We start from the raw sequence: 27651 nt of genomic DNA, 5'->3' as shown, positions 1-27651 counted from the left end.
AGGCAGGAGAATCCCCAGAAGCTGGGCAGGGCAGGGCAGGGCAGGGCAGGGCAGGGCAGGGCAGAGGACCATGACACAAGACATCTTGTCTCAAAAAAGAGATGATTCTCTCTTTACACCCAAACCATCCATAGTATATATGTATGTACACACACACACACACACACACACACACACACACGGGGGGGGGGGGGGAGAAAGGGAGACTGAGATTTAAACAGACTAATCATGAGGCTGAGCATCACTACACCTCAGCAAGAAGCTCAGAGAAAGTGTGGTGGCATCACTTTCCACTAAGACGGAATTCCCATCCACTGAAAATCTGTTTACTGTCATAAATGAAAAGAAATTAAGTTAGAACCTGCTGCTCAGGTTAGTGGAGTGTCAAACAAATCCCTAAATATCAATCAATGACTTTTTGTTTCAGTTTAACTCTGAGAACATACATCTCGTATCTCCTTATGTGGCAGACCTGGAGGGTCTCTTAGGGGCTCATAAAGTAGCACAGGCGTTTCTCATCAGAGTTAATCACAAAGGTGCAGCTAAATGCAAGGGGAGTGGGCAGTGTGGGGGCAAAACTGGACACATGGGGAGCATTAAGTGGACCTAAGAAGCTATCTTCTGTCACAAAGAGCAGCTTGTAACCTAAGTTTAAGATGTACAGAAAGATGCCAAGATTCACATGGATGACTTAATCTCTTTCCTGCTTCATTCCCTGAATATCTGTATTTCTCTGCTGATTCCATTCCATTTAATACAAACTAAATAAAAGAATGATGCATGATACAGTTTACCAACTCCCCCAGGTCAAAGTCCAATTTACCTCTCAGCTACTTTTTATTATATTTAAACTCATCCCCCTCCCTTGAGTAAGAAACAATACAATGTGAACCATATTTGCTATCCACCATTACCACGAGTGAAAGTTGTTTTCCCAAACTGTTGTAATGTCAAATTACAGTTCTATATTTTTAACTTACTAAAGTTTCTCCTCTGAGTTCCCCAGATATGAGACAGACAAACCAGGGAGCACCATGGACAGACTCTCTACCCTACCACAGCCAAATAGAAATGCTTCCAGAATTGCTGCAAAGCTAAAAATAAAACCAAACCTAGAACCACCAGCTTCATGGCAAAGTTACAGAGGCCACTATCAAAACACAGTATAAACTTTTAAGAATTCTTAAACTGCAGAGTGGGCTCCATCACTTTGTGAACTAAATAAACTACCAGGTTTATAGGAGCACTTTCAGACAATGTTCCTATAAGGACGTAGTATCTACCTGCTTTAGACCATAGCCCAGGTTAAATATAATGTTCTTCAATTAATAAACATTAAAACAAGGTTTTTTTACAGAAAAAAATTACAATTTGTAATGATGAAAATCCACTGTAGTTTTTGACTTTTGAATGCTTAAGTGAATATGTTTCACTTATTTCTGTGGAGAAAGAAATGGAACAAGAATATCTGGAAATACAAAAAGATAATAAGGCCTTCCATGAAGAGGTAGTTGAGAAAAAAATGTATTTTTCAGTCGAGATGTCAAACCCGAGTTTCAGAATATAAAAGGATACTGTGCTGTATTTCTACAACAAACAAGACAGGCAGACAGGAATCACCCTTTCACCTCTATACAAGAAAAATGCATCTTCTTGCCCAATGTAAACATCCCAAAAGCTTGGTCAATGGCTTTTGTATTAAAAAAAAAAAAAACAGTTCGGGGTCATCAGATAACTATAGTAACACAATGTAAGAAGACATTTTTAATGAATAAAAATACATACAGGATTTCTTGTATGTGTAGCCAAAGTATCAGCATTTTCCATATAGAACATCCAATATTTTGCTGCATTTTAATTAAGGTGTCTAAACATTATCACAAAGAACTGCAAATTGGTCGGAGCATGCGGTAAGGAAAATTAAGCTCTAAAGGCTTTTTATCACCATATTTCAGGAACCAAGGGTGTAAAATGTTCTAATTTGGGATATATTAAAAGCCATAAAAGGTCTTTCAAAAAGATTAATGGTACTTTGCTTGGATTTAAGATAAGGGCTTTAGCTGGTTGGAAAAGCAGGGCCCTGGCTGGACCCTTGAGGCATTCATCTTTACAGCCACTTGGAAGATTTGTAAAAGCGCCTGCACAACCTCAAGCAAATGCACCACGACATTTTTTTAATTCCTTTCAATTTTACAGGTTCAGTGTGTGTAAACCATATTGGGTCGTAAAACAGATATGATGGCACATCCTTATAAACACACTGCAGGTTTCAAAAAAAAAAAAAACTTCAAAATAAAGTTAGTTCCTCTTACAAATGTTCTCATAAAATTTCCTGATAATCTTTTGAAGCATCTGATTCCAACAGCTTAATCTAGCACAGCTACGAACTGCTTATCCATTTTATAAAATATTTTAGTCATCTCAAAATTACTAGCTTGTAACAGAGTTATGAAGTTTTCCTCCCTTTTGAACACTTTCAAGGTACTTATTTAAAAATACCAATTATCATACTTTAACTTTTTATAGAATAATAGGTCTCTATGAAAAATATTTATGCCGTTCTCTTTTGTTCTTTAATTAAATGAAAACAGATGTTTTCTGAAGTAAAGCGGAACCATTACTGGAGTACTTAAAGTGTTAAGGTCTTTAATTTTTATATCAGTTTGGCCGACAATTCCTGATTGTCTTTACTCAAGCTCAACATTAATGTCAAGCAAGTTACCTAGGAGACGAAAGAGATCAAAGAGACAAAAAAACCCTCCAATGTCTGATTAATCAAGCCTGCAAACAGCTTATTTCTTTTAGCCTGCATGCAAGTATGAAAATGAGATTCTGGGAGCCGAACATTGTGCAGATTTGTTCATTCTTATCAGAACAAAGCCAGCGGCAGCTTATTTCATGGATCATTGGCACTGTCATCAGCGCTACACAGAACGGGTGACAGCTCCTCATTTTGAAGCTTGAACAAAATTAGCAAAAAGTCGGCACAAATTAGCCTCTCATCTTTTTAGTAATATGACATTATTCATTTACTTTTTATCCAATTTTTAATTTTTTCCTTGTCAGCTATCCCTTTCTAGTGTCTCTCACATGCCATCGTAAAATGCCTTCTGAGAAACAAGCACAGAAACAGTCAAAGTTGAAGTAACACACAAAAGTTCAAGAGCAAAGAACAAGCATTTCCAATGGTCAGTTCTGTTGTGTTTTAAAACTTAAGTTTCAAAACTTTGCAATAATTGATTTTTAAAAACAACTCAGGATGCCACTGTATTTCAAGAAAGGATGTAACAAGGCTAATGGGTTTCAGGCAAACCCCAGCTTAAGGTGGCATCTGCCACAGCAAATGTTACGCTGGTCTTTCTCTCCAGGGTTACACCTGGGATGCCAGTGTTCTGACAACAGCCTCCACAGCTCATCGTTAACTGAATTTTCAATCAAGACCTTTTCTTTGTATCACTGGCGTCTTGTTTCAATGTTAACTTGAAGTGTGTGCATACACAGGCTGACATGTTTGTCTATGTTTGTATATCACATTAGTGTCTAGATGTACAACCAGATACATACGTATACATACCTATAAGTCCTGCCAGCTTACTTCAATGCATAACCAGCAACACTGATTTAAAACACACTAGGAAGATAGATGCACATATACACATATAATATGATCCATACACTCTGATTTAATAGCGAAATAGTTTACATAATGCCCATTTTTAATAACTTCAAATTATACCTAGATTACAATATTCCAAAGCAGAAGAAAAAGACATTACATTGCTGAAATTACTCCTGGATATTGACATTTATATTCAAACAATTTATTTCATTCATAAAGGGGAAAAAGCGTTAAAAAATTAACCATAAGCTGTTAGATGCTTTACACAGCCCCATAAGAAAGACAGTTTTTTGAAAGAACTGTAGTACTGTTTTCAGCAATTTCTTTATCTCTGTTCTTCTAAGAAAGCCTATTAACAAGCTTTGAACTTAAAATCACATTTACAATAATGTGCCATCAACAGTTTTATAAGCTAATTAGAAAAAGATTAATTAATGACTGGCTGCTAATAAAATGGCAATCATGAAGAAAGAAACCAAGGGTGCTAAGCTTCAACTACCACCAATTAAGAGCTAATTACAAACAAATTATATATGTGTTTTGCTGTGGGCTTTAATTTACTAAAATGGTTTTAATTAAAAGAGAAAACATGCTGATTAATTGAACTGCAGAAAAAAAATCTACAGTATAAACTGTGCTTTGTCTGTCTCTTTAATTAGACTTGTAACAACTGAAATCTTTTTTTAAGGTTAGTTAAAAGCACAGATAAACATAATTAAGACAGCGCATAAGGAAAGCCATTCAAGGTGAGTACCCAGCCAGACCCCAGAGGTTAAAAGAAACCTTCACAATACAATGAGATTCGAATGAGCACACCTGGAAACCACAGAGGGATGCCCTTAGCTAAACACCAATTTTACTTTTCTGAGGCCAACTCGCTTTGACTTCGAAGCTGCAGGGTCTTTATGGGAAGAAAACGTCTTTAAACTAGATGTAAAGGAATTCACCCAGGCCTTCTCTCATGTGGTCAGAGAAGCTTATCCATGCACCCTATTCCTCTACATACAACAAACAACTTGTTAGAGTTAGGGAGAATAAGTCTTTAAAAAAATTAAAACTACCATGTTAAAACCCCACAAGTATGTGCAGACAAGAGGAAAACAGGGAGAAATGTCCGAATTAAAAAGCACTGAGAGGACTAAAGATAAAGAAAAGGAGTCAGTCAGTCCTGGACGATCCTCAGCAGGCACCTCTGGCCTTCAGGAGAGTGCCCATCTCCTCAGGAGCTGGTGGAGCTGCCTAGGGACAGCCCACTACCTGAGAGGGCTTTTCCTCCCCAGTGCCCCATCCTTTCCTACTGTCAATCCACCAGTAAAACACCACAAAGAAAACGGCACTAAGCTGTTCTTACTACTAAAAAGAGAAGTCGATCAAGAAAACACCAGGACTGGAAGGCAGAATAGTATTAAAAGATAAAACATATTTTGCCAATGTCTGCAGATATCCACACAAAATGACTGTAAGTAAAACCTACCATCTGTTTTTAGAGAAAACCCATGGTTGGCAGCATTTGTCAAACACACTCCTGCTAACTGCAACACCTCCTTTCCATAAACATAAAATAGTGATTGGAATAAAGACATGACATTTACTCTTTATATGTGTGTATACACACATACACACACACACACACACACATATATATATATACATATATATATGTAAAAAATCTGTACTGTGCTCTTTTTACTCACTCTTCACATACCAGAAATCACAATATTTATAACTACAGAAAGAATCTGCCTGTCTTCAGCAGCACTAGATGTCCCAGCAATACGTTTTTATAATGGTTAACTGGAATATGCTGTTCAGCATTGTATCTGAGCAATTTTAACTTAAAAGCTTGGTTTCAGGATATTTCTTCCCAAAAAGAGTATTCATGAGAACAGACACTGGACAGGCGGAACTGAAGTACATATGAGGAACATATGCAGGTAAAGGAGGGTAGGTGACTCATTTGAGGGTGGGAAGATACTGTTTGTGACCAAGTGAAGCTCGTTTTTAACTGCACAAGCTAACAGAAAAATGTTTAGAGAAAAGTCTTTTTTCCAAAATGTAACAGTCACTCCAATTGCTGCCCACTAAATTAAATTCAGACTTTAGCAGCAAATTTCAAAGTATTTGTTTCCACAGGTCTCTTTAGACTGAAGGTAATGAGTCAGTAAGGACAGCAGCTGAGGAGGAAAGATGGAAGACGAGCAGAATGCTCTGCCAAGTCAGAGGTCAACGCCAGACACCTCCAAACGAGTTTAGAGAAAGATGGAACACTTTCTAAGTCCTTAGAAACTGTTACAGCACCGAACGGGCAGATAAGCAGGAGTCTAGCTTTGCCCAGCAAACCCTAAAATGATAGCACAGTCTAAGCTTAGACACAGACTTTAAGTTGCCCACTTTCCCCAAACCAGAGTCCACACAGACTCAGTCATCACAAATTTGAAGGACACGTTTCTGGGAAATTTTGTGGTTGCTGCGTCACAGTGAGAGCACACGAACAGCCTAATTTTGACACCCTCTCTTTGAGGGCTGTTCTCAAGGTCTATTCACAGACGTGGTTCTACTTTTAACTTCATTTTTCTCAAAATTGATGCTGCCCTACTCGCTTCACAGGCTTTTAAATGTTAAACATCAAAATGAGCTTCACCTATGGCTGGAAAGGGCTTTAAGAACTCTGGGGTCGGTGCCTCTGAGCAAAGGCTTTATCAGCAGGTCCCAGTCACTGCTTCTTGAGAAAAGCAAACGCTGCTGTTATTAAAAACCAATCTACCTGAATTTCAAAAGGACACCTACCATGCATATATACACTCTATTCATAAAAGGTTTCTGCCCCAAACTCATAGTTTTCTAGAATCCCATCTCATCGTCACGGTGTCTAGCTTGCACCAGTCCCTGTCAAAGCTCTTCTTGACTGGACATTCCTCGCGGGCGCTCAAAGCGTGAGCACAGCACTGGAGTCTTCCTGAGTCCATGTCAGAACAGCAGAGATGACCCAACTGTCCTTTCAGTTATACAGGATATAAATTACTGGTTTTTCTTTTAATTAGAATTCATTAAACTCAAAATAAATCATTTGAATTTACCAAAACATAGCTTTACATATGTATCACAGTAAAAAAAAAAAAGACAATTGAGAAAAATGTTATTTTCACATGTGCTAAAAACAGTATTTCTAAAGCAATCTCATTTGTCATAGACTATGACAGGAAAGGACAGATCTCGAAATAAAACTCCTAATCAGCATTATAAAATCCCAACCTCTAAAACAGCGAGATGAAAAGAAACCAAACTACAATACCAGTGTCCTCAAAGAAATCCCTATTTCTAAAAAAAACACTAGAGGTGCAGCCCTGAATGGGTTTTCAGGTAGTCAAACATGTACAGAGCAAGGCGCTCGCCAGGGCAAGGCCGGCCCAGAACACATGTGGAGCTCTTTCCACACCCAGCACACACAGAAAACACGTGGAGCTCCTTCCCTACCAAGCACACAGAGAACACACGAGGAGCTCCTTCCACACCCAGCACACACAGAACACACGTGGAGCTCCTTCCACACCCAGCACACACAGAACACATGTGGAGCTCCTTCCACACCCAGCACACCATCCAGGAAATTGTCCAGGTTCGTGAGATTTGAAATGGATTTAGAAAACAATCTATAATCAAATTCCTCACACTGAAACTAAAGTTTAGTCTTGGTTTGCCATGTAAGAAAATACCGTCAAGTGGTACTGGAGGGGATGGTTCAAAGTTAAAAGCACTTACTGCTTATGCAGAGGACTACAACTCAGTTCCCAGCACCCACATCAGGCAACTTAACAACTCCAGCTCCAGGAGATCTGGACACCTCTCCTGCCTTCCTTGGGCAACTACACTCAAATGTGTATTGATGAACAAGTGAACACACACATATGCAATTAAAAAAAAAAAAACAAATCTTAAGCCAGGCAGTGGTGGTGCACGCCTTTAATCTCAGCACTTGGGAGGCAGAGGCAGGGGGAATCTCTTGAGTTCTAGGCCAGCCCCGTCTAAATGAGCTAGTTCCAGGACAGCCAAGACTATACAGAGAAACCCTGTCTTGAAAAAAAAAGAAAAAAAATTGATGTGGGATATTCTTCTGTATATGTGTTGCTTTTATTGGCTAATGAATAAAGCTGTTTCAGCCAATGACTTAGTAGAGTAAAGCAGGCAGGAAATCTGAACACAGAAACAGAGATTAGGCGGCATCAAGGAGATGCCATGTAGCTGCTGAAGGAGAAAGACGCCCAGAACTTTACCCAGTAAGCCACAGCCTTGTGGTGATGATACATGGTGATACACAGATGAATAGAATTGAGTTAATTTAAGATTTAAGAGCTAACTAGAAATACACTTGAGCCATTGGCCAAACGATGTTGATATTAATATAATTTCTGTGTGATTATTCAGGTCTGGGCAGCTGGAAAACAAAAGAGCAGTCTCTACTTACAAATAATAATAATAATAAAATATAAAAAAATCTTTCGTTGTTTTAAAGACCTAAAATCCTTTGGCAATCACAATAACTTCTCTATACAAAAAGAACCAGCAATAAATGCCGAATTAGACAAAACTATAGCAAGAGAGCATGTGCAGCCGTAAACTATCTCTCCATAAAGTATTTACTCACCACAGAGGGGAAACAGTGTAGAAACTCAGTGGTATCACCCTCATCAAAGTAAAACCATCAAAAGTGGCACAAAGAGAGAACATGTGCCTCTAGAGAGCCCGAGAGGTCCCATGTCACTGCTGTGACTCACCATGAGGAAATACTAGACAAAACACAATTGAGGGGTCTGTACTAACTGGTCTTGGAAAACAGGGACAGAGCAACTATTCTAGATCAAAGGAAACTGCAATAGAATGCAGGGTTAGAGAACAGGAAATGCCTTTGCTAGTATGGAAATTAATGGTATAAATGCATTATTTAAATAAAGTGTATGGATTAAAGAAAAACATTTTACAAATTTTGCAACTTTCTTTTTAAAAAATTTTCTTTGTGAGTGGATGTGTATACCCACATCATTTCTCCCCTTCTACCACATTGGTGCCAGGGATCAAACAACTCGGGTTCCCAACTGAGCCAACTTGTAGACACTACTTATTTATTTATTTTATTAACTTCTTTATATGTGTATATGGTGTGGGTATGAGGGCATCCACTGTATGTGAAGATCAGAAGACAAATTTGTAAAGTTAGTTCTCTCCTCCCATCTTTACATGGATTCCTGTGTCAAGCTCTGGCTGCTACACTTGTGCAGTAAGCACCATGACTACCAAGTCATCTTCCCGGCCTCAAATTGCACAACTTCCTTAATAGCAAGTGAAATAATTAACCCTGCTAAAAAGAACTCAGAACTTGCAATGAAACAAACGCTTCTCTGCAGATTTCCCTGGTGTCATGCAGAAGGGCTAAACTATGCTCTGCCCTATCTTTTCTTCCTCAGCAAGGCACACAGTCAGACAGCTGACTGATGGAAGGGGTCGGCTGAGGCAGCTGCCTATGTAGGGAAGACCCACAATGCCTGGGTCCTCCAAAAGAAAAATGGATGAAAACGGCAAGAGTACCAGTTTGAGTCCTTAATCCTGTAGAGTGCAGTAAGGGCAGACACAGCATTTCTAAAAATCAGCAGGCGACCGCACACTACAGTCCTGCAGGTTTTCTTAAGTTGGACCTTGGGTTTTACTACTACTCTCCACCAAACCCAGACCAGCAACCAAACCAACACAAAACAGCCCTGGAACCTTTCAAGCCATTCAAAAGACACCCACCAACAAGTAGCACAGGGTGAGTGACTTCCTCAGCAGAGATACAGTCAGTTAGCACCAGCTCCCTCAAAGGTTTCATTCCTGATCCACACTAAGCTGCCACTAGAGTTCAACCCACTGGTTGGCTACTACTGCCCTGTGTGGTTTCCAGTCCCCGAAAGCATCCCTAGATCCTACTCTTCCCTAGTCCCACGAGTCAGGGCAGACATCTAACCCCTGAGGTCCTGTCCAAGCCCACAGGCAGTTCTCCTCCACCATTCCCTGTTTCTGTGACCACTCTGTCAAAACCTGAAGATGACATTCACTAACTGGTAGAATAGATTGACATATAGGGATGTTATTTCCACTGAAGAAGCCACAGATAACCAACAGGTAACAGGAAATGCGACTGAACTTGGGGCACAATTTAACATACCTTCGAGTTCATTTTATTAAATGAACTTTATCTTTCCCCTTCGAAATTGTAATGAAATACTATTGTATCTAACAAGCACTACATTTAATCAAAATATGGCACTCTTTTATAAACTAGAGCAATTGTCAAACTGTAAGCATAAGGAGTACTAGAAGACGGTTAGAGAAGACTACCTTTTAAGGAAAAAGCAAACAAGAATATTTCATAGCTCAACTACCAGGTAACCGTATCAAAGCTTTGATGGCTATGCTAAGTCATAGTACCCTCACAAATTAAAAACATACCAAATGCCTGACATGCATTTATTTTTTTTCTTAAATAATGTAGTAATTCTATTTCTGGATATATATATACACAAAAGAAGTTCAAACAAGGATTCAAACGGATGCTAGTGTGCTCATATTTACAGTAGCATGGTTCACAACAAACTGTGGGAGCACTGTCTACCAGCAATTCAATGTACAGAGTACCCCAGATGAGGCAGAGAATCAATTCAATGTACAAACAATGGTACGAATACCCCAGATGAGACAGAGTATCAATTCAATGTACAGACAATGGCACTAGTACCCCAGATGAGGCAGAGTATCAATTCAACTTACAGCTGATGGCACCAGTATCCCAGATGACACAGAGTATCAATTCAATGTACAAACAATGGCACAAATACCCCAAATGAGACAGAGTATCAATCAGTTTGAAATGGAAGAAAATTCTGACATACACTACAACACAGTGATCACTAAAGAAGTTATGCCAAACAAAATATACTAGACACAAAAGCATAAGTGATGTCTTATATGAAGCAGCTATAGCAACTGAATGCAGAGGCAAAGTGACGTGATATCAAAGCAGGGTGAAGAGGAAATTGCAGAGTAATGGTTTAAGTTGCAGAGTTTCAGTTTTGCAAAAAAAAAAAAAAATCTGGAACTGAGTAGTGAGAGACTGCACAGCACTGTGACTGTCTTTGATGTAACTCATTTACACACTCAAAGTATCTACGAGCATAAATTCTACTGTACTTTACCACAATACAACAATTCACAAAATGTCAGAGTCTGTTTTGTTTGAAATAGGGTCTCACACTGTAACCTACGTTGGCCTTGAAATCAGAGTAATCTTTTTGCCTCAGCTTCCCAAATGCTTGCATTACAAGCAAGAACCACCACACCCAGATTAAAATGTCAACTTATTTTTTGTTTTTTTCAAAGCTATATAATTGTCATTTATGTTATTTCTACCTAATACCCTTAATATCCATAACTCTGAAATTTCTTTTATATTAGCCACTAACACACATGTATAAACATTATACTCAGAATAATGTGACCCATTATTTTTAAAGACTATGAAAAGGCTGCAGGCTGTGAGTGCAGAGCACTGCTGTCTCAGTGAGGATCAACTGAGCTAGACACAAAAGGAAAACGAAGGTGCTCCTCTAAGCACACCTAAAAAACAATACCAATCTCAAACAAAATAAAGCAAAAAATGAAACAAAACAAAACAAAAAACCTGCTGAAGCCAGGTAAAACTAGGGTCAAATATCAATTATGCTACAGAGAAACCCTGTCTTGGAAAACGAAACAAAACATATCAATTATGCATAATTTTCAGCCTACATTTTAGATCAGAATAAATTTAAAGCATTAACGTCAGCACAAAACCTATCATTTCAAAACAAACAGTAGGAAGGGAGAAAAGAATAAGAGCAGAAAGAAAATCAGAATCAGTCTGACTTACCTCTCGAGTAGCTAGCTGGTTGCTGAGCTCTTCAGCCTTCTCAACATCCCATTCCTCCACAGCCTGGTCTATCCTCTTTTCAAGGCCTGACTAGAAAGAAAGAAAAAAAACAAAAACAAAAACAAATTATGGCCAGGAAAGAAAGTCAATCATTTGCTAACTAAGACTATGTCACAGGACTATAGCAAATGCAACATCCATTCAGTCCTCTCAATAACCCTATAAAGGCCTGCATCAATTTCAATTTATCGATAAAACATTTCTGAAACATTCAGTGACTAGTCAAGGTCCCCAAATTTCTCAAGCTAACAGTAAATGAAGATGCAAATTTAGATGGGGAGGGGGGTGTAGAACAAAAGACTGCTATTCCCTAATAATGGCAAAGTTAATTACAGCAATGATTCAAAATTATGGAGCACTTACCACATGGTAGAACCTGGGGGCTAATACTTCTAAAGCTGTCATTGCATCCTTATAACAGTCATTCAATGCTAGCTTGTTTGCAAGAGGTAGAAACAGTCATAAATTGCTACTTGGCTGACATGCATCTTTAAGTTGTAAAGTCATCCCACACTCAGCTTTGCACAAACTCTGAGTTCTCATCAACAGCCCATTCCCACAGCTCAACACTCTCACTCCCAAGTCTCTCGCCATCTTCAAACAGGGCTATTATGCTGACTACACAGAAGAAAGCAAGAAATAACAATTATTTTTATTATCTTCCTATGGAAATATTTTAATTTACTAAAACTGCTTCAAGAAATCAAACATTTAAAGGTCATGAAATCACCAAACTAGGCAGGGTTTATCAAGACACCATGATATAAACAAGGTCTAGTTGTGAATTGTTACTTCAGAATATAAAACATTTAAGTGGTCTAGAATGTGCTTCTTGAAAGACAATTTTATTCTAACAACTACCCCCTATCCCTTCATTTCAACACAGTGTATCTTGGACCTCATACAAACTTCCTCCTCCTCATATAACAGCAAAAGTGTTAAGAAAATCTCTTCCACCATCAGATCACAGCAGTCAACAGAGGGATTTTGTTCCTATACTGATGTTGAAATGAAGACTTTATAAACTACAACATAATCCACCAAAAATCAACAAACTGGAAGCAGAGGCCACGGAGCATCTCCCTGGATGTCTGACATAAAAAGACTCCTGTATCACAATCCCATCTGAGAACCTGGGTGGTCAAGCTGCTTTCCACAGCAGCTGAAGACCTTCATTCAACTAACAACCCTTTGTTATCTCTACCTTAGGCCACACGATTCTAATGCCATTTTCTACTCTTGTACAATCTCCAGATCTTCCCTGCCTTGTCCTCTGTAGAACTGTTCTCAGGCTGATGCAGATAACACAACAGACTCTTTCCCAACTCTTTTCATTTCCAGGAAGCCAACTCTGTCTACTCTAAGCCTGTGCCACTCCAACTGAGATCTATGTACCAGTTCTTTCCTGCCAATGTGCGAATCTACTATGCAAATGTTTTAATTATAAAAATACTTCAAGAAATCAAAATTCTAAATGTCATAAAATTACCAAACTAAGTAGGACTCACCATACACTTATCAAAAATCTATTATTTGGGTTCATGCAAAGAGCTAAGGTAAGGATCATTTGCCAGAATGCAAATAAACTACCAGGCTACCAGGTTTATCCAGATAACTCTTTCTTAGCCTCATCTATGGCATTGTTATAATTAATAATCTCCAGCCACAAGTGCCATCTTATTAATGTTCCTACTGCCTCTGACACACTTCCCTTTAAAAACAAACAAACAAAAACCTTTCCCATCTTTTTAGTATTCCAAAATCCCACCCAGTTCTTGCACACAGGAGGCACTCACTCAGCCTATCCTACTGCACTGAACGTTGCAGTACAATAATCCACGTCTGCATTAATACTGAAGTAACCCACCCACACTGGTAGCCCCAGATAAGAATTCCACAAGTGTAACACTGAAGTAATGATACCATTTCAGTCTAAAAGGGGTAACATACTGTCATGCCTATTTATACAAATTTATGTGCAACAAATAAAAATGTATTTCTTGGAGCTAGAGACCAATGGCTCAGCAGAAAGGAATACTGCTGCCATTCAGTGGACCACAGTTCAGACTCCAGTACCAGCATCGGGTTCCAGAGGATTTGATACTTCTGGCTTCTGTATTTCTTCTGGGCTCAAGGGTATCTTTATCTTGAGCTCCCAGAGTGTAGTACAATTAGAAGTTTATATTCTCCATTTAGAACTTCATATTTAATCTATAATGGAAATGAAGCTATTTATTTACAAAATGCTAAAACAACAGCCTATACTCACTTTGCAGAACAAGAGATTTCCTCAAAATGCCTCTGAGACAGATGAAGTAAACATTAATATCAAATTCAATTTTCTTTTATCACAAGGACTGAGGTAACCAGATACCTCAATTCAGTATTACCCAAACAATCACCTAGACAAGCTCCACTCTTTCACCTTAGGAACCTGTCCACTGATCCTCTCTTCAGACATGTTTGTGATGCACAGCAGCTGTGCTCCCTTCCACTACCCTAGGCTCTTGAGATTGGAAAGGCTGGGCGTTGCCTTCTGTATACAGTGCCCAGAGTAACCCAAAGATTCTTAGACTCGAATTACCTCCACCTATTGAACCATTCTACTGAATCAACTTGTTAATGTCCCTCTGGTACACAGAGCTACAGCTCAGCACTGAATGTCACCAAGGGAAAGGAAAACTCCTATGAACTGCTGAGCTTAAACATAAGGTTAAGTTTCACTTTAAAATTAAACCAGAATAGGAACATCCCTTAGTAGTATTGCCTAGAATACAGGAAACCCTGGGTTTAATCCCTAGCACTGCACTAAATCTGGAGTAGTGATGACACACACTTGTAATCCCAGCATTTGGGAGGTGAATACAGAAGGATCAGAAGTTCAGGGTCCTTGAAGGTCATGGTGGCACATGCCTTTAATCCCAGCAAAGGATAGCAAGAGGCTGGCAGATCTCTGTGAGTTCAAGGCCAGCCTGGTCTACACAGTGAGTTTGTTTTCTTCTTTCATACAGTACTTTTGTCTTTTTCTTCTTTTCAATTTCATTGAGACAGGATCTCACGCTGTACCCAGGCGGTCTGGGAGCTTATGGCACTTCTCATGCCTCAACCTCCAGAGTCCTGAGTTTACAGGCATAATCTATGTAAGATGCCTAGCTATAAAAATTTTGTATTTAGAGACATTCAAAATTCTTGTATTATAAACACTCCCTTCAACATAAGAAAATATCATTCTGCCAAAAACTCTGCTGAGAAAGTCAAATGAACTAGAATTTCCACCCAAGAGTTGAGCAATCTGGGGAGGGTCTCTAAACTTCTATGGCAGAAGTTCTTTCGTTAATGTCAAGTAAATATAAAGCTGTGCTCATTACAAAATGATGATGAGGGTCAAGAAAATACATGTGAACTATTTAGCTAATATTTAGATTACAGTAATCACCCAGTGGTGTTACTGGTTCCTCTATCTCTAACATCAGGTGACTTCCAGGACAGGTTACACACCTCATCACACTTCTTTGGGGGCTCAGATAAAAGTATCAAAAACTTGACTCTGGGTCAGTAAATTGTCTCATCAAACAAGATTTAAGTATCCAAGCTTTTTAAGATTTTTCAGACAGGTCCCAATGTAGCTTCTGATTTACACAGGATCTTCCACACAGAAGACCAACTGGAGCTGAAGGGTAATATTGACAGCAACAGTGCCTTGGTACACTCTTCACACTTTTTACTCAAGTGAGACTTATCTCAGAGAGCAGGTATACAGAGGAATGGCAATTTACCCACAAGTGGGTATTTTACCTGAGGGCACCTATATAACAGGTTCCCGTAAGACAACAATTGACGTCTAATCAATAAAGCTGTCCTACAGTTGTCAAGATGGCACAACAAACAGGTGTGAGGACTTCATGGGCACTTGACGTCAGGGGCTCAACCCACATGCGCATATAAGATATCTCTGTGACTAAAGCTCTTTAAGGCCAACAGCATCACAATATATTTCTCCACAAATCTCAATGCTAAATGTTTATTTGGATAATATATTCAATCTTTAAAGCATGATAAAATAAATTATTTTTGGGAATTTGCTTAATTATGATATAATTTAAATCTCTAGGAGCAAAATGAGGCAATTTCTCCATAAAGAAGAGGAGGGAACAACATTTGAATATAAACATAAGTTAAATATTATACATAAATCATACAGAATTCAGAGAAATTAAAAACTAAATTTATCTATTACTTTAGAAAAATTTAGACTGACAACCAAAAAAAGTTTAAAGTAAGACTTTAAACCTACCTGCTGTTTGTTTTTTAATGCAAATATATCAGAAGACTAACACTGGCCCTCCCTACAGAGATCACTATGGGGATAAGAAAACACCATGATTGTTATCTCCCTCCCAACATAGTCAAGGCAGTCAGGTTTTGATGTGATCTATATACTAGAGTTCCACATAAGGTCTAGGTGGAAAAAGTACTCTATCACAGAAAGAACAAGTGTGAAAAAGATATTCTATGCAGTAACAGTTGAACAACTTTATACAAACATCAAGGACAGTGATTCTAAAAAATAATAAAAGTACCTGTAGTTTTCATACCAAAAGTATCCATTTGACATACCCAGGACTACTACTTCAATAATGACAGCTACCTAATAAAACTGAGTCAACTATAGAATACTTGAGATATTTATAGTAAAACTAAAGGGCAAAATTTATTTTGAAGAAATTCCCACATAGATTAAAAATAATTATGTTATAATTACAGAATTACTAACAAGCCCCATTAACTGCTGCCAGAAACACAATGATATCTGCGTTTAATACAATGAACACCTTAAAACAGTGTTGAACATTAGGAAGACTATATTTTAAAAAATGCAAGCCTCTCTGCACTGTCTGGCAGGCAGGTGACAGCAGTGTTGTGATAGACATTCTGGGTTAAGCCAGTTTTTGCTTGGCAGGACTCCAAGGCGGGGGTGATAGTCATAAGATTAAGAAGTTTTGTTTTGCTTTACTGTTCTTGAGGATTGAGCGAAAACAAAATAAAAAGACTTTCTGATATTGAGACAGATCAGCCTCTGCTCCAGAGAATAAAATGATAGACTGGAAATCCATATTTGTTTACACTGCACCACACGTCTACACAGTGCTACCAGATCCCTAACTATCTGCTGGACTTAAAGTTATTTATAGCTTTTATCACGATGTCTCCAATGTGGACATTTTGCTTTTCCTTTTTAAAGTTTATTTGCTTTGCTGGACTCACAGTACGACCTCGGCAGGACAGCAAAAGCAGCATCATGTAAAAACCATGATCCCAACCGAGAAAGTGATGTACCGGCGTAAATAAATGCAATACAGATATTAAAGAATATTTACCACTTTAATGATAAACTTACAGAACCGAAGTTCCCTTGTGGCACAAGAGGTAGGAAGGAAAGGGCGGAGCCACCTCCCTCGCGCCCATTTATCTGTAGGCATTCCCCCCCCCCCCCCCGAGGCAAACCCCGCCCCCTAAAGGGGCTGTCTTAACCCTACAAAGTGAGTGCAGAACTGCCGGCATGCAGTTATACTCCCAAGAGAAGCTGAAATAACTCAGCTTTACTAAACCCTTTCTTTCCTTTCATGCTTACATTTACTTGTAGACTAATAAATGCTGGCAAAATATAAGTCTGGCCAACAACAGTTTCCTTGATTGGACAACCCATAACTTTCCTCACCATTCATGCAGGGCAGTATCTGCAGGAAAAAAGCCCAAACTTTCCAAATGAATGCACCTGTGACTAGTCAGGCTCACAGCAATTTCTCTTCAATAGAGTTCACACTTTAAACTGCTGTTCTGGTTTCTCTAGGATGCATGTAATGCATGGTGAGACAAGGTGCTAGGTCTCAAGATGGAGTTCTTCAAACGATACTATGAACAACCCTTGTAACTTCGTAAGAGCTAAAAGTATCTAGCCAATATTTAGACGGTACAACTTCAAACAATAGGGTAACAACAGGATTCTAGTAAGTTGTAAAAAAAAATCTCTTAATCTCTGCTTTTTAGAATGTTTACAAAATTAATTTCATGACTTTAATGTCTCTTATCAATTAGATACTTTGAAGCCAATACCAATATGGAAGATAGTAAATATTGCAAATAACTGAAAAATCAAAGGCAATTTAGTTCACATGTTTAAAAAAAATAATTAAACTAATACTTAATCATTCATGCACTGAAGGATCTAGTCCAGTGGTTCTCAACCTTCCCAATGCTACAACTCTTATACAGTTCTTCATGTTGTGGTGACCCCCAACCATAAAATTATTTTCATTGCTACTTCATAACTGAAAATTTGCTACTGTTATGAATTATAATGTAAAATATCTGTGTTTTCTGACGGTCCTAGGCGACTCCTATGAAAGGGTCATTCAACAGCTCATCCAGTCAGTGGCTGGGACTCCACAGCAGGTCTACCAGAGACGCCTCATGGCTCAGGGCAGTTAACAAAGTCTTCCTCCCAGCTTCAGGGCAGATTTGGCAGTCAAGAGCAACTTAAGTCAATGTCACATGACTGCTCCCTGCACACATGAACCACAAGAGTCAAGATCATGACAAAAACGTGTCCAGAAATGCACTACCTATCACAGTGAACCCCCCCAAAAGCACCAACACAATGTTTTATGACTCTGATTTTACTTGCAACTCTACCACTGGGCTTTGTGGGAAATGTATTATTTCTGTATCTGCTTAAAGGTTACTGCTCAGTAGTACGTGCAGAAAATGAACCCAGGGCCAAGTACCTGGTGTAATAGGGACTATTTTGGAATTAGAAAAAGCCACATGAAGGATGCTGTGACTATGATCCCAGTCATAGACTGAATCCATAGGATCACTTGATCAACCTGGGCAACATAACCAGACCTCTCATCTCAAACAGAACAAAACTCCAAACATAACACATACAAAATTTGTTGTGAAAGGTCCTTAATTTACAATCTTCTCAGTGAAATATCACCACCTAATTAAGGATTTAATATGAAAGGTTTTTTATGAGAAATACCAACCAATCAGAAAACAGCAAAGGTCTTTAGGTACATAGTACTCAGCAGTAACCCATGTAAAGGTATCTCCTTAAAGCAAGCACAAGACACATAGGTCCCACTTGCTCCCACAGGCCTCTAACCCCACCTCGGAACACAGGATTCTCATTATCTTAGACTCTCCCAACACCACTGGCCACCCCCACCATGAATATGTGCGTTATTCCTTCAAGGCCTTTTCTAATTCTAAAGAGTAACAACTATAAATAATACCTCAGGCTCAGACACTGCTCTGAGCCCCCACCTCATACTAAGCAATTATTTACTCTTTTCTTGTATTCTGATTAACACTTATGCCCCAAACAGAATTGCGAATAGGTCTACTCTCAATCTTTTCTCTTCCTGATTTTTCTCAACTTTCTAACTCACTTAAGGAAAAACATGACAATTCTACCTTCACATTAAAACATGAAAGCACTCACACATTTTTTCCATCTTCATCAATACCACTGTCAGTCAACAGCCCATTATCCTGTGCCTAGTCTGCTGTTTTCTCATTATTTTTGCTACATCACCATCTGTTCTCCATGCCAACAGACAGGGAATCTTTAACTTAACTTAGATCCCATCACTCTCTTAAAATCCAAGTGCACTGTAAATAAAGTCCATTTCCTACCTGCTCCCCGGCAGTTCTGTAAGATTATCGTGAGTCTTGAGCTACACTCTTCCTCACTGACTCCATTCCAGCCAGCCTAACCTTCTCACCAAAACCCGCAAAGTTCTCCATTAACCCCTCCTTTAGGGTCTTCACCTTCACGTAGCCTCCCAGTGAGCATTATTTATGTACACTGCCTTTCACCACCCTTCAGGTCTCAGTGAAAGGGCCTCTTGCAAGAACAGCTTTCTTCACCCAAGGCAAAAAGAGTGAGGCCCTCACAATGATATTTTCACAACTTACTCTTCTGAAGAGTTTTAAACTAGGTATCCACTTGTTTATCAAGCATCTTTTTCGAACACAGTTTCTAATTATATAATTAATGAACTAGTATCTTAGGCAAGGTTAACAGCAAATACATCCTGCTGGCTAATATACGATGGAATTATAGATAAATAAGAAGATGGATCTTACTTTCTCAACTTTTTTCTGTTTAACCGGCGGTTCAAATCTATCATTGGCTCCAAAGTACTGAGTAAGCTCCTTCCACTGTGTTTCACTTGAGGACTGTTCACTGCAAGACGATAAATTAAGACAAATTATGACTCTTTTTGCTTTGACTATTTTTAACTAGTTGCAATAATTACACTTCAATGACTACTTTTCATGTTTAATCATTATCAAGGTAAGTAGTACAGCAATCAAGAAAGTTCCACAACACTGCTGAATAGTAACTAGTTTAAATTCCACCCACCTGTGGGATTCTTTTTCATTCTTCAATTTGCCTAAAATGAATTTAGAATATTTAATTATTCAGCTATTATTTCAAAATCATGTTTTAAGAAATTATCCCAACTAGTCAATTTAGAGTTAGTACAACTAACAATCTAAATTTAAAAATAAACACCTTTTTTGGAGCGTTTTCTTTTTTTCTGTCTGAATCTTGATGTTGAATTTTTCTGTTCAGAATGTCTTTTATGCAATTCTTGGAATTTCTATATAAAAAGAAAAAAATAGTATGGGTGTGTGTTAAAGACATACATTTTAACATGTAAAATGTGTTAAGTAAAATCCTTATGTTCTGCCATTTCTAAAGTCACCAACTAAGGAATTTGCTCTTGGGATACATACTCCAGTCCTCACAACTCAGGTGAATTGGAATATTCACTGCTTTTAACACAAGCTATTTGATAACAGAGAATGACACTAAATGATTTATAATTAAATGAAGAAAAAAAAGAAAGAAATTCATTTGCCATGCTAGGCAAAGTAGAGCAGATAATCCTATGACATTTTCCTTCTTCTACTTATGTAAACTAAAACTAGAATCAGAGTATCCAAACGGCTAAATGAGCAGCAACTATTATGAGCCCCCTGCTATCTGCTCCATCACAACATGCTCTGACACAGCACAGCCACGGAGGACACACACACACACTTTCCGAACACAGAGGAAGCCTACACTCCATATGTTCAGGGAATTCTGGAAACACGCACTTTCCTGACAATAATAAGAAAACCTACGTTCCACACGTTCAAGGGAATTCCAGAAGGACACTTCTCATATGCATTTGCATCAGCCGCTGTTTCCGGTTTTGGCTTGCCTGCTGGGAAATCTGACATTCTTGGCTTGCTATTGTTGTCAGTCTTTCCATCTTCCTGTAAATTAAATTCTGTAAGTTCTGGATTCTCTAGTGTGGCTTCATCTTCAGAATCTGACTCAACATCGCTTTCATTTAGCCCAGGAGGTAACAGCCCACTCCACATCTTTTCTTCTAGAAGGAGAAAGGGAAAAATTACTTCAAATAGTACCCACAGAAACTATTTTAAAACCACTAACAGATATCCCAGGAGACCAGTATATCTACCAATGACTGAGGAACAGTCAATTTAAACTTTAAAATCTAAAATGAGATGAACCCTCCATATAAAATAGCTAAAATCAGTTGTGATAAGTCGGAAAAAAAAGTTTAAAATTATCTAACAGTTTAAGTATGTTACAACATACACCTTCAGACAAAGCAGAATATTGATTCTCTAAAGTGTGGGTTATTCCGCTTAACTGAAACAGTAACAGTAAAGCACACACCACTCAAGAATGTCACACACTTAACAAAACACTCTGCAGGAATTTAAAACAACGTACTTTTTAAAATTTTATTTTGTCATTCTTTTATTGAGACAGCGCCTTACTCTGGAGCCCAGGCTGGCCTTAAACTCCTAAAGATCCTCCTGCTTCAGCTCCTAAGTGCAGTGACTATATATACACGTATGAAACATCACAGCCAGCTTAAGGCTTAAAATACCGTGCTTCACGTTGTACTCATTAACGAACAAAATGGGTGGACGCATCATCTATATGAAGCACATTTAACTTTCAAAAGGCTTATTGTCTAAGAATCAGGCTGACAAAGAAAAAAAACTTTAAGTTGCATACATATGTTTAAAGGGTGCAGTAGAATGGGCAGCAAGATGGCTCAGCAAGTAAAGGCATTTGCTGCCAAACCCCATGACCTGAGTTCACCTGTACATGGTAGGTGAAAAACAACACCTGTAAGATGTCTCTGACCTCCACCTGTGTGTATGCAAGCACATCCACACACAGAATAAGTGTAAAAAGTTACTAGTAAATAAAAGGTGTGGTAGGTGGAAAAGATACCCTAGTTTTAAATTTTACACTGCTGAAATAAACCAAATGAAATGTAATTCTAAAACCTAACAAGCATTCTGCTTTTCTGAATAATAATACTATGTACTTGGGAAACAAAATCTCAGTACAGTATTCAACAATATCTGTTATAGCCATTAGTATAATCATTAAGTTTCATGAAAATGACTTTTAGAATTAGTGTAATCATTCCCAAGATTATGAAAATTTCATTTCCATAGCACAGACCATTTTTTCATACAAATGAATCCAAAAACAGTTACATCTCTCAAGATTCGTCGTCACTCAGAAGGACCAGTAGAACAGAAAGCTGCCTTGCTGAAAGTCCTGTCCTATTTTAAAATTACTCTAGGAAGAAAACCAACCGCATTCTTTTCAGGTCCCAGGTATCAGGGATCTTTGCATTAATCTCAATTACATACGTCTGCTTTCATGTAAGGACCTCCTCTCAGATTTAAAGAAAAGGGTTTGTGTTTGTACATTTTTTAGGCCAGGTTTACCAGTACTTGATTTTCTGAAACACTCTCTTGGCTTTTTAAGAGAACCCCAACTAGACTCCTGACTCCAGTTCCACTTAGGCAGAAGAACATCACTTAACAACTCTGACCCTCGGTTTCTTCACCTAAGCACAGGATAAGATAATCACACTGATTATCTTGAGGATTAAATGAGATACAACACTCAGGAGCATTCAGTTCAGGAGGTTCTAGGGGCTCAGTGAATGTTTGGTGGTGAAAATCTTTTTTTTCTAAAAAAATAACCTTGAACCATGCATCAAAATACAAATGTGCATTGGCTCTCGCTATTATTTCTGTGGCCATGAAATGCATTTTATCATTCCTAATATGGATAGTAGGGCCCGTAAGATACCTCTAAATTTTCTGATATTTGTGGTGCTTCATTTATCAGCTGTTATAAATCATGTTCCTCCCTGATCTCCATAGCCTGACACGAAGCTTCTAAAAATAAGCCTGGTATTTGGCTTCTGAACAGGGCAATAAAACAAGAGGCAGATTACCAGAACATTAATGGAACTCACATATTAATATGCTTTATTTATAAAGGTCTTCTCTAACCATTATGTATAATTTTCTATCCAGAATTTACATTCAACTCCAAGTAAAGACCCAAGTTATATGTGTTCAGCCTTATAAAACCTGCATCTACTCCTGAACTTCGTGTGTATATTTTAAAAGTTGAAATAAAGGGATTCTTGAGATATTCGGTAAAATAGGCCACTAGGGCGAATGGAGTAGTAACAGCCTCCAAAACATCTTTATGCTCATTATCTGTAAAAGGGTACTGAAACGGTAACAAATTTCAGACATTTTTTAAAGAATGCGTGGGTGTCTACTATAGAAAGTACACCCATGGCATTTTCTATTGCATGCTAGACATTCTGTAAGAGTCTGGGAACAGAAGCACACAAAAGACGACAGGCTCTGGAGCTTCACAGAGCAAGGCTAACCCCATGGCAAGGAAATGTCACTCAGCCTGCACTTAGAAAGCATGTGCCCCTACAAGCAGAGCTCTGTTTCAGTATGTCGGGAGTTTCACAATCTACATGCTGGGCACTCACATGTGCTTCCGTACAGAGAGCAGTCTCAGTTACCCTACAGAAGTTATGGTTTTCCTTGTCAGTTTTCAGACAACTATCCAGTTTTCATGGCTCTTTGACCTTTTTCAAAATTACTTTATCTACTGCTCATATGGCTTCCAAAATTGTCCTCAATATGGTATTTTCCTAGCTTGATAGTATATTAAATGTACCTGAAGAAAGAAGAAAAGTTAAAAGAACCTCCAAATTCAAAACAAAAAATTCAAATGAAGTATATTTTTTAAATTTACTACTTAAAAATCTTAAGCCACACATCAGTTAACTGTGATATTGGGAGGCGGCACAAAACAAAAAGAAAACATAAACAGACGTAAAGGAGATTCAGGTTTCTGCTGATAAACCCAGGTAACTGCTGGAAAAAAGAGTCTGCAAAATGGAGCCATCCCTTAAAGCAGCAGCCCAATGTAAACCTACCAATATGGAGAGGCTGCTTCCTTCACTGTGTGTCACTCATATGGTTCCCTGGCCGCCTGCTACTCCTGCTGGGCTTCTTTGAAGGGAGATTCTTTATTTCTTTGAAGTGTCTCTTTCATTCCTTTCAGGATATATATCTTTATTTTAAGGGAGAAAATCCTAAATTAGTCTCTGAGAAAATTCACTCGTCCAATCTCAAAAGATGTAGAATAACAGACAAACAGAAAGAAAGCAAATTCTTCTATGTAGATTACAGCCAGGCCCATAGCACAGCCAATGAATTATTTTGTAAGCTTTCAATTTTTAGCCTATAACTCACTAATATTTAATTTAATCATGATAGTCTCAAGGAAGATGTAAATGAGCTACAACTCCCCTTTTCTGTAAGGTTTCAAACATCACCTTCATTCCATATACTCATCACCACTGCAGTTATGGTTTATTCCATCCTACAAACCATTTTGTGTACAAAATGAGACACATCTTTTAGTTCTGGGCAGACATCATTTGCTATGACCTGATGCATTTCTGCACTGTTCCAAGTCTAAATAAAAAGGGCTTTCTTTCACCCTCAAAAAACAACCATAGCCATACTGAACACACACTGGCTGAAAACAATGCATTTAAAACAAGTGGTTTGGCGGCTGGTAATCTGTGGGTTTGTTTCTTTTCTTTTTCTTTTTTTCTTTCTTTTTTTTTTTTACAAAGTTTTATAATGAATGCACTGGAACTCACTAAGCTAATTATCAGTATTTTTTTTAAATCAAAATTATTTATTTTCCTCCTGGTAGCACAGCATAATCTACCACTAGGTAAGAAAACTTAAATCCAATGAAGCGTTATCCTTCTATTGTAACCAGAGATGTTGACTATACAACTTAATTTTTATAAAATATGAAAAAAGGTTTAGTAAATATCATCTCCCAAAATACAGAAACCATAGCGATACCAAATCTCAGTAACAGAAGTTCTAGCTTGTGTCAGACCTGGAGACCGCTAGTTACAAGAGCAAGAATACGCTTGAAACTCAGATGACTTCCAGCCTAAGCAGCTTTTGCCTTGGTCCCCATCCTAACTAAGCTTTGAAGTGAGAGTGTGATCAGTTACCACGGAGATGTCTCACACCTTTGAAATGTTTACTGTCTTAATACTGACAGTGTCCCAGATACCCAGAACAGCCTCGCTCTTTGATGTGAATGTAGTTTAGTTTACATCATGACGTGTTGTCAGTAAATGCAGTTTCTCTCCTCAACTCACAACCCAGTCAAGGTTACCAGCTTTTAGAGGCTGTGCACCCAGGCCACTGAAAAGGGACAGGACACCCAGTTACAACAAAAGACACAAAGCAGTAGCGAAAAAATCAAAGCATGCTATGTCCCACATGGCACACAAACCAAGAGGCAGGCATTGATCCTCATCACGACACTCATTAGAAATTAACACCAACCCTTTAATATCTGCCCTAAATCACTGAGATCCACTTATTTTACAAAAGTGGAGTCAATTATGGACTTTTAGAGGGCAAAGTTAGCGATGTATTCTTGGGACAAAGATTTGGGAGACAGGCCAAAACAATGACTCTAGGCTGTAATTATAAGACTGCTAAAATTTACTAATAATTTTTCTGCACTTTTTACATATGAAAAACCAGGCAAGATATCACAGCAAGTAACATACTGAGAATCACACGTAGAAACACCAGAAATGTATTTTCTAGACCACCCAACTACTAACAAGCAATAACCAAGATAAAAATTTGAACATCTCAATGGATAAGCATTTCCTGTCTCTAATATGCCAGAATTTAAACTGCAATATCATCAAATGACCATGTTTTATCACAAATTGTGTCTTCAATTTTAAATAATCACGGACATATAAATTTAATCTTATTTGTGAAATAATTATAACACCACAGTCTAATCTGCAATATCATAATAAAGTACTTAATTAGCTCATGAACTTTGGAATTAGTTAATTTACGTACTTTTGGGCTTAAAAGATCAACATTAATGTAAAGGTCTTATTTATTGCTAGAAAATGTGTTCTTTTTTCTCAAAACACCACAGAAAGAAAACAAGCGGGCCTGAGTTCGAATTTATTTCACATACACTATTTACTTAGCGGTATTTCTTTTTGTTGTTCCTTTCCTAGAGTGGGTGAGTTTGAACCAAGACAATGTTTGTTTACAGACAGGACACGGAAACTACCTCCCCCGCCCCCCAGAGCCTCTCTACCTTGTACGCAATGCTCGCCACCGTGCAAACACTTACGAAGTTCAAGACCGCGCCAGGGTGGCTCTAAAACGGTGCAGCCTTCCCCGCTGACAACCTGGAGCCCTGCGGTACTGGGGGCGCTGAGGGTCGCGCCACCTCGGGGTGCGGAGCGGTGTCAGAATGCCCGCCGGGCCGCCGAGGGGCTCGCCGAACTCATCAGCAGAAGCCGCTCTCCCCGACACAGCCGAGCGCACCCACGAGCCCGCTCCTCCTCGCTCGGCCTGGGACGGGACAGGGACCCCCGGTAGCCACTTCACGAGCCCACTCGGGGCCGGGCAGCGTCCGGCACGGCCGAGTTCTCCCGGCCCGCTCCGGTGTCCCCGCCGAGGAGCTGCGCGGCCCGGCTGCCCAGACTCCTCCGCCGCCCTCCGTGCCCAGAACCCAAGCCCGACAGGCCCGCCCACCCGCCCGCCACGAAGCCGGCCGCCAACTCGAGCCTAGCGAAGCCTAACTTACCGGCCAGGAAACAGGGGCTCGGCAGCCATCTTAGAACCCCGGCAACACCGTGCCTTCTCATTGGCTGAAACGGCTCAGCCAATAGGCTGCGACCGTTCTGGCTCTGTGGTCGCCCAGGCAACAGCCAAGCTGCCTAGGCTCTTCTGCAAGGAGGAGGAGGCTATTCTTTTTGTTTGTTTGTTTGTTTTTGTTTTTCCCCGCTCTTTCCTCACTGTCTTTCTCTTTTGACCCAGCGGGTTTTACTTTCGGTTTTTGGTTTTGTTTTTGAAAAAGTTTCGTTCTTTCCTCACTCTACCTGCGCTGGTGAATCTGGCTGAGGAAAGTGCTGACCTCGACGCTTTCTTGACTTCAATCAAGAATTATGGTAGATGGTGTCTCCAGGGTTTGCATTAATCAGTCCCTTTTCTTTCCTTCGCTTCCTCGCTCTTTTTTTTTTTTTTTTGTTCTGTATATAGTTTAGTGTTCACTGTGTTCCAGGCCTCATGTGATTCTCAATCCGATTCCTGTTCTCTGGGTACTCACCATCTGGTTGCCCGGATCCAGCTTCAGCATCCCTGGTCTGAAGTTTGTTTACTGAGTTGTTAGAGTGTACGGGTTCTGATGATGGGCTTGGAGACATATAAATGATGAAAAGATCTGAAAATATCACCGTGTGAAGACAATAAAAACAGGCAAGGAGACGGAGATGAGTATAGGACTAATTCAGAAGTGCTTCCATTTTCTGAAGAAATGTTCTGTAATCAGATTATGTTTCTGGTTTTTTTGTGGTGGTTATTTGAGAAAATACAGTGCGAGGGAGAGAGCTCAGTCAGTGTAAAGCTTGCCTAGCAAGCAGGAGGACCTGAGTTCATTCAATCCCCAGAATCCCTATTTTAAAAGCCAGCGGTAGTGTCCTATACATGTAATCCCAGCATCTAGGAGGCA

General features: G+C 39.0%; 1 protein-coding gene across 5 annotated transcripts in view; it reads right to left on the bottom strand.

Annotated features, from left to right (window-relative positions):
- Fam204a (family with sequence similarity 204 member A) overlaps positions 1-26790 on the bottom strand; it is a 30103-nt gene extending 3313 nt beyond the window's left edge. The window contains exons 1-8 of one of the 5 annotated variants that reach the window (XM_041662052.1): positions 26728-26769; positions 26269-26492; positions 23996-24132; positions 20820-21070; positions 20203-20290; positions 20050-20080; positions 19770-19869; positions 11556-11645 (exon numbers count right to left, since the gene is read on the bottom strand). In XM_041662052.1, the coding sequence (XP_041517986.1) occupies positions 11556-11645; positions 19770-19869; positions 20050-20080; positions 20203-20290; positions 20820-21062 (552 nt within the window). In that variant the 5' untranslated portion in view covers positions 21063-21070; positions 23996-24132; positions 26269-26492; positions 26728-26769. Of the gene's footprint in view, positions 1-11555; positions 11646-19769; positions 19870-20049; positions 20081-20202; positions 20291-20819; positions 21071-23995; positions 24133-26268; positions 26605-26727 lie in introns of those variants that run through there. The other 4 variants (XM_041662053.1, XM_041662054.1, XM_041662051.1 and 1 more) reach the window with 4 other exon arrangements.
- Positions 26791-27651: the final 861 nt, after the last annotated feature.

This window comes from Microtus oregoni, unplaced genomic scaffold (genome assembly GCF_018167655.1).
Source record: "Microtus oregoni isolate MIOR12 unplaced genomic scaffold, Mior012 000012F_ref0000307, whole genome shotgun sequence".
NCBI classification, from domain to species: Eukaryota; Metazoa; Chordata; class Mammalia; order Rodentia; family Cricetidae; genus Microtus; species Microtus oregoni.
This window is presented reverse-complemented; position numbering and strand designations above follow the sequence as displayed.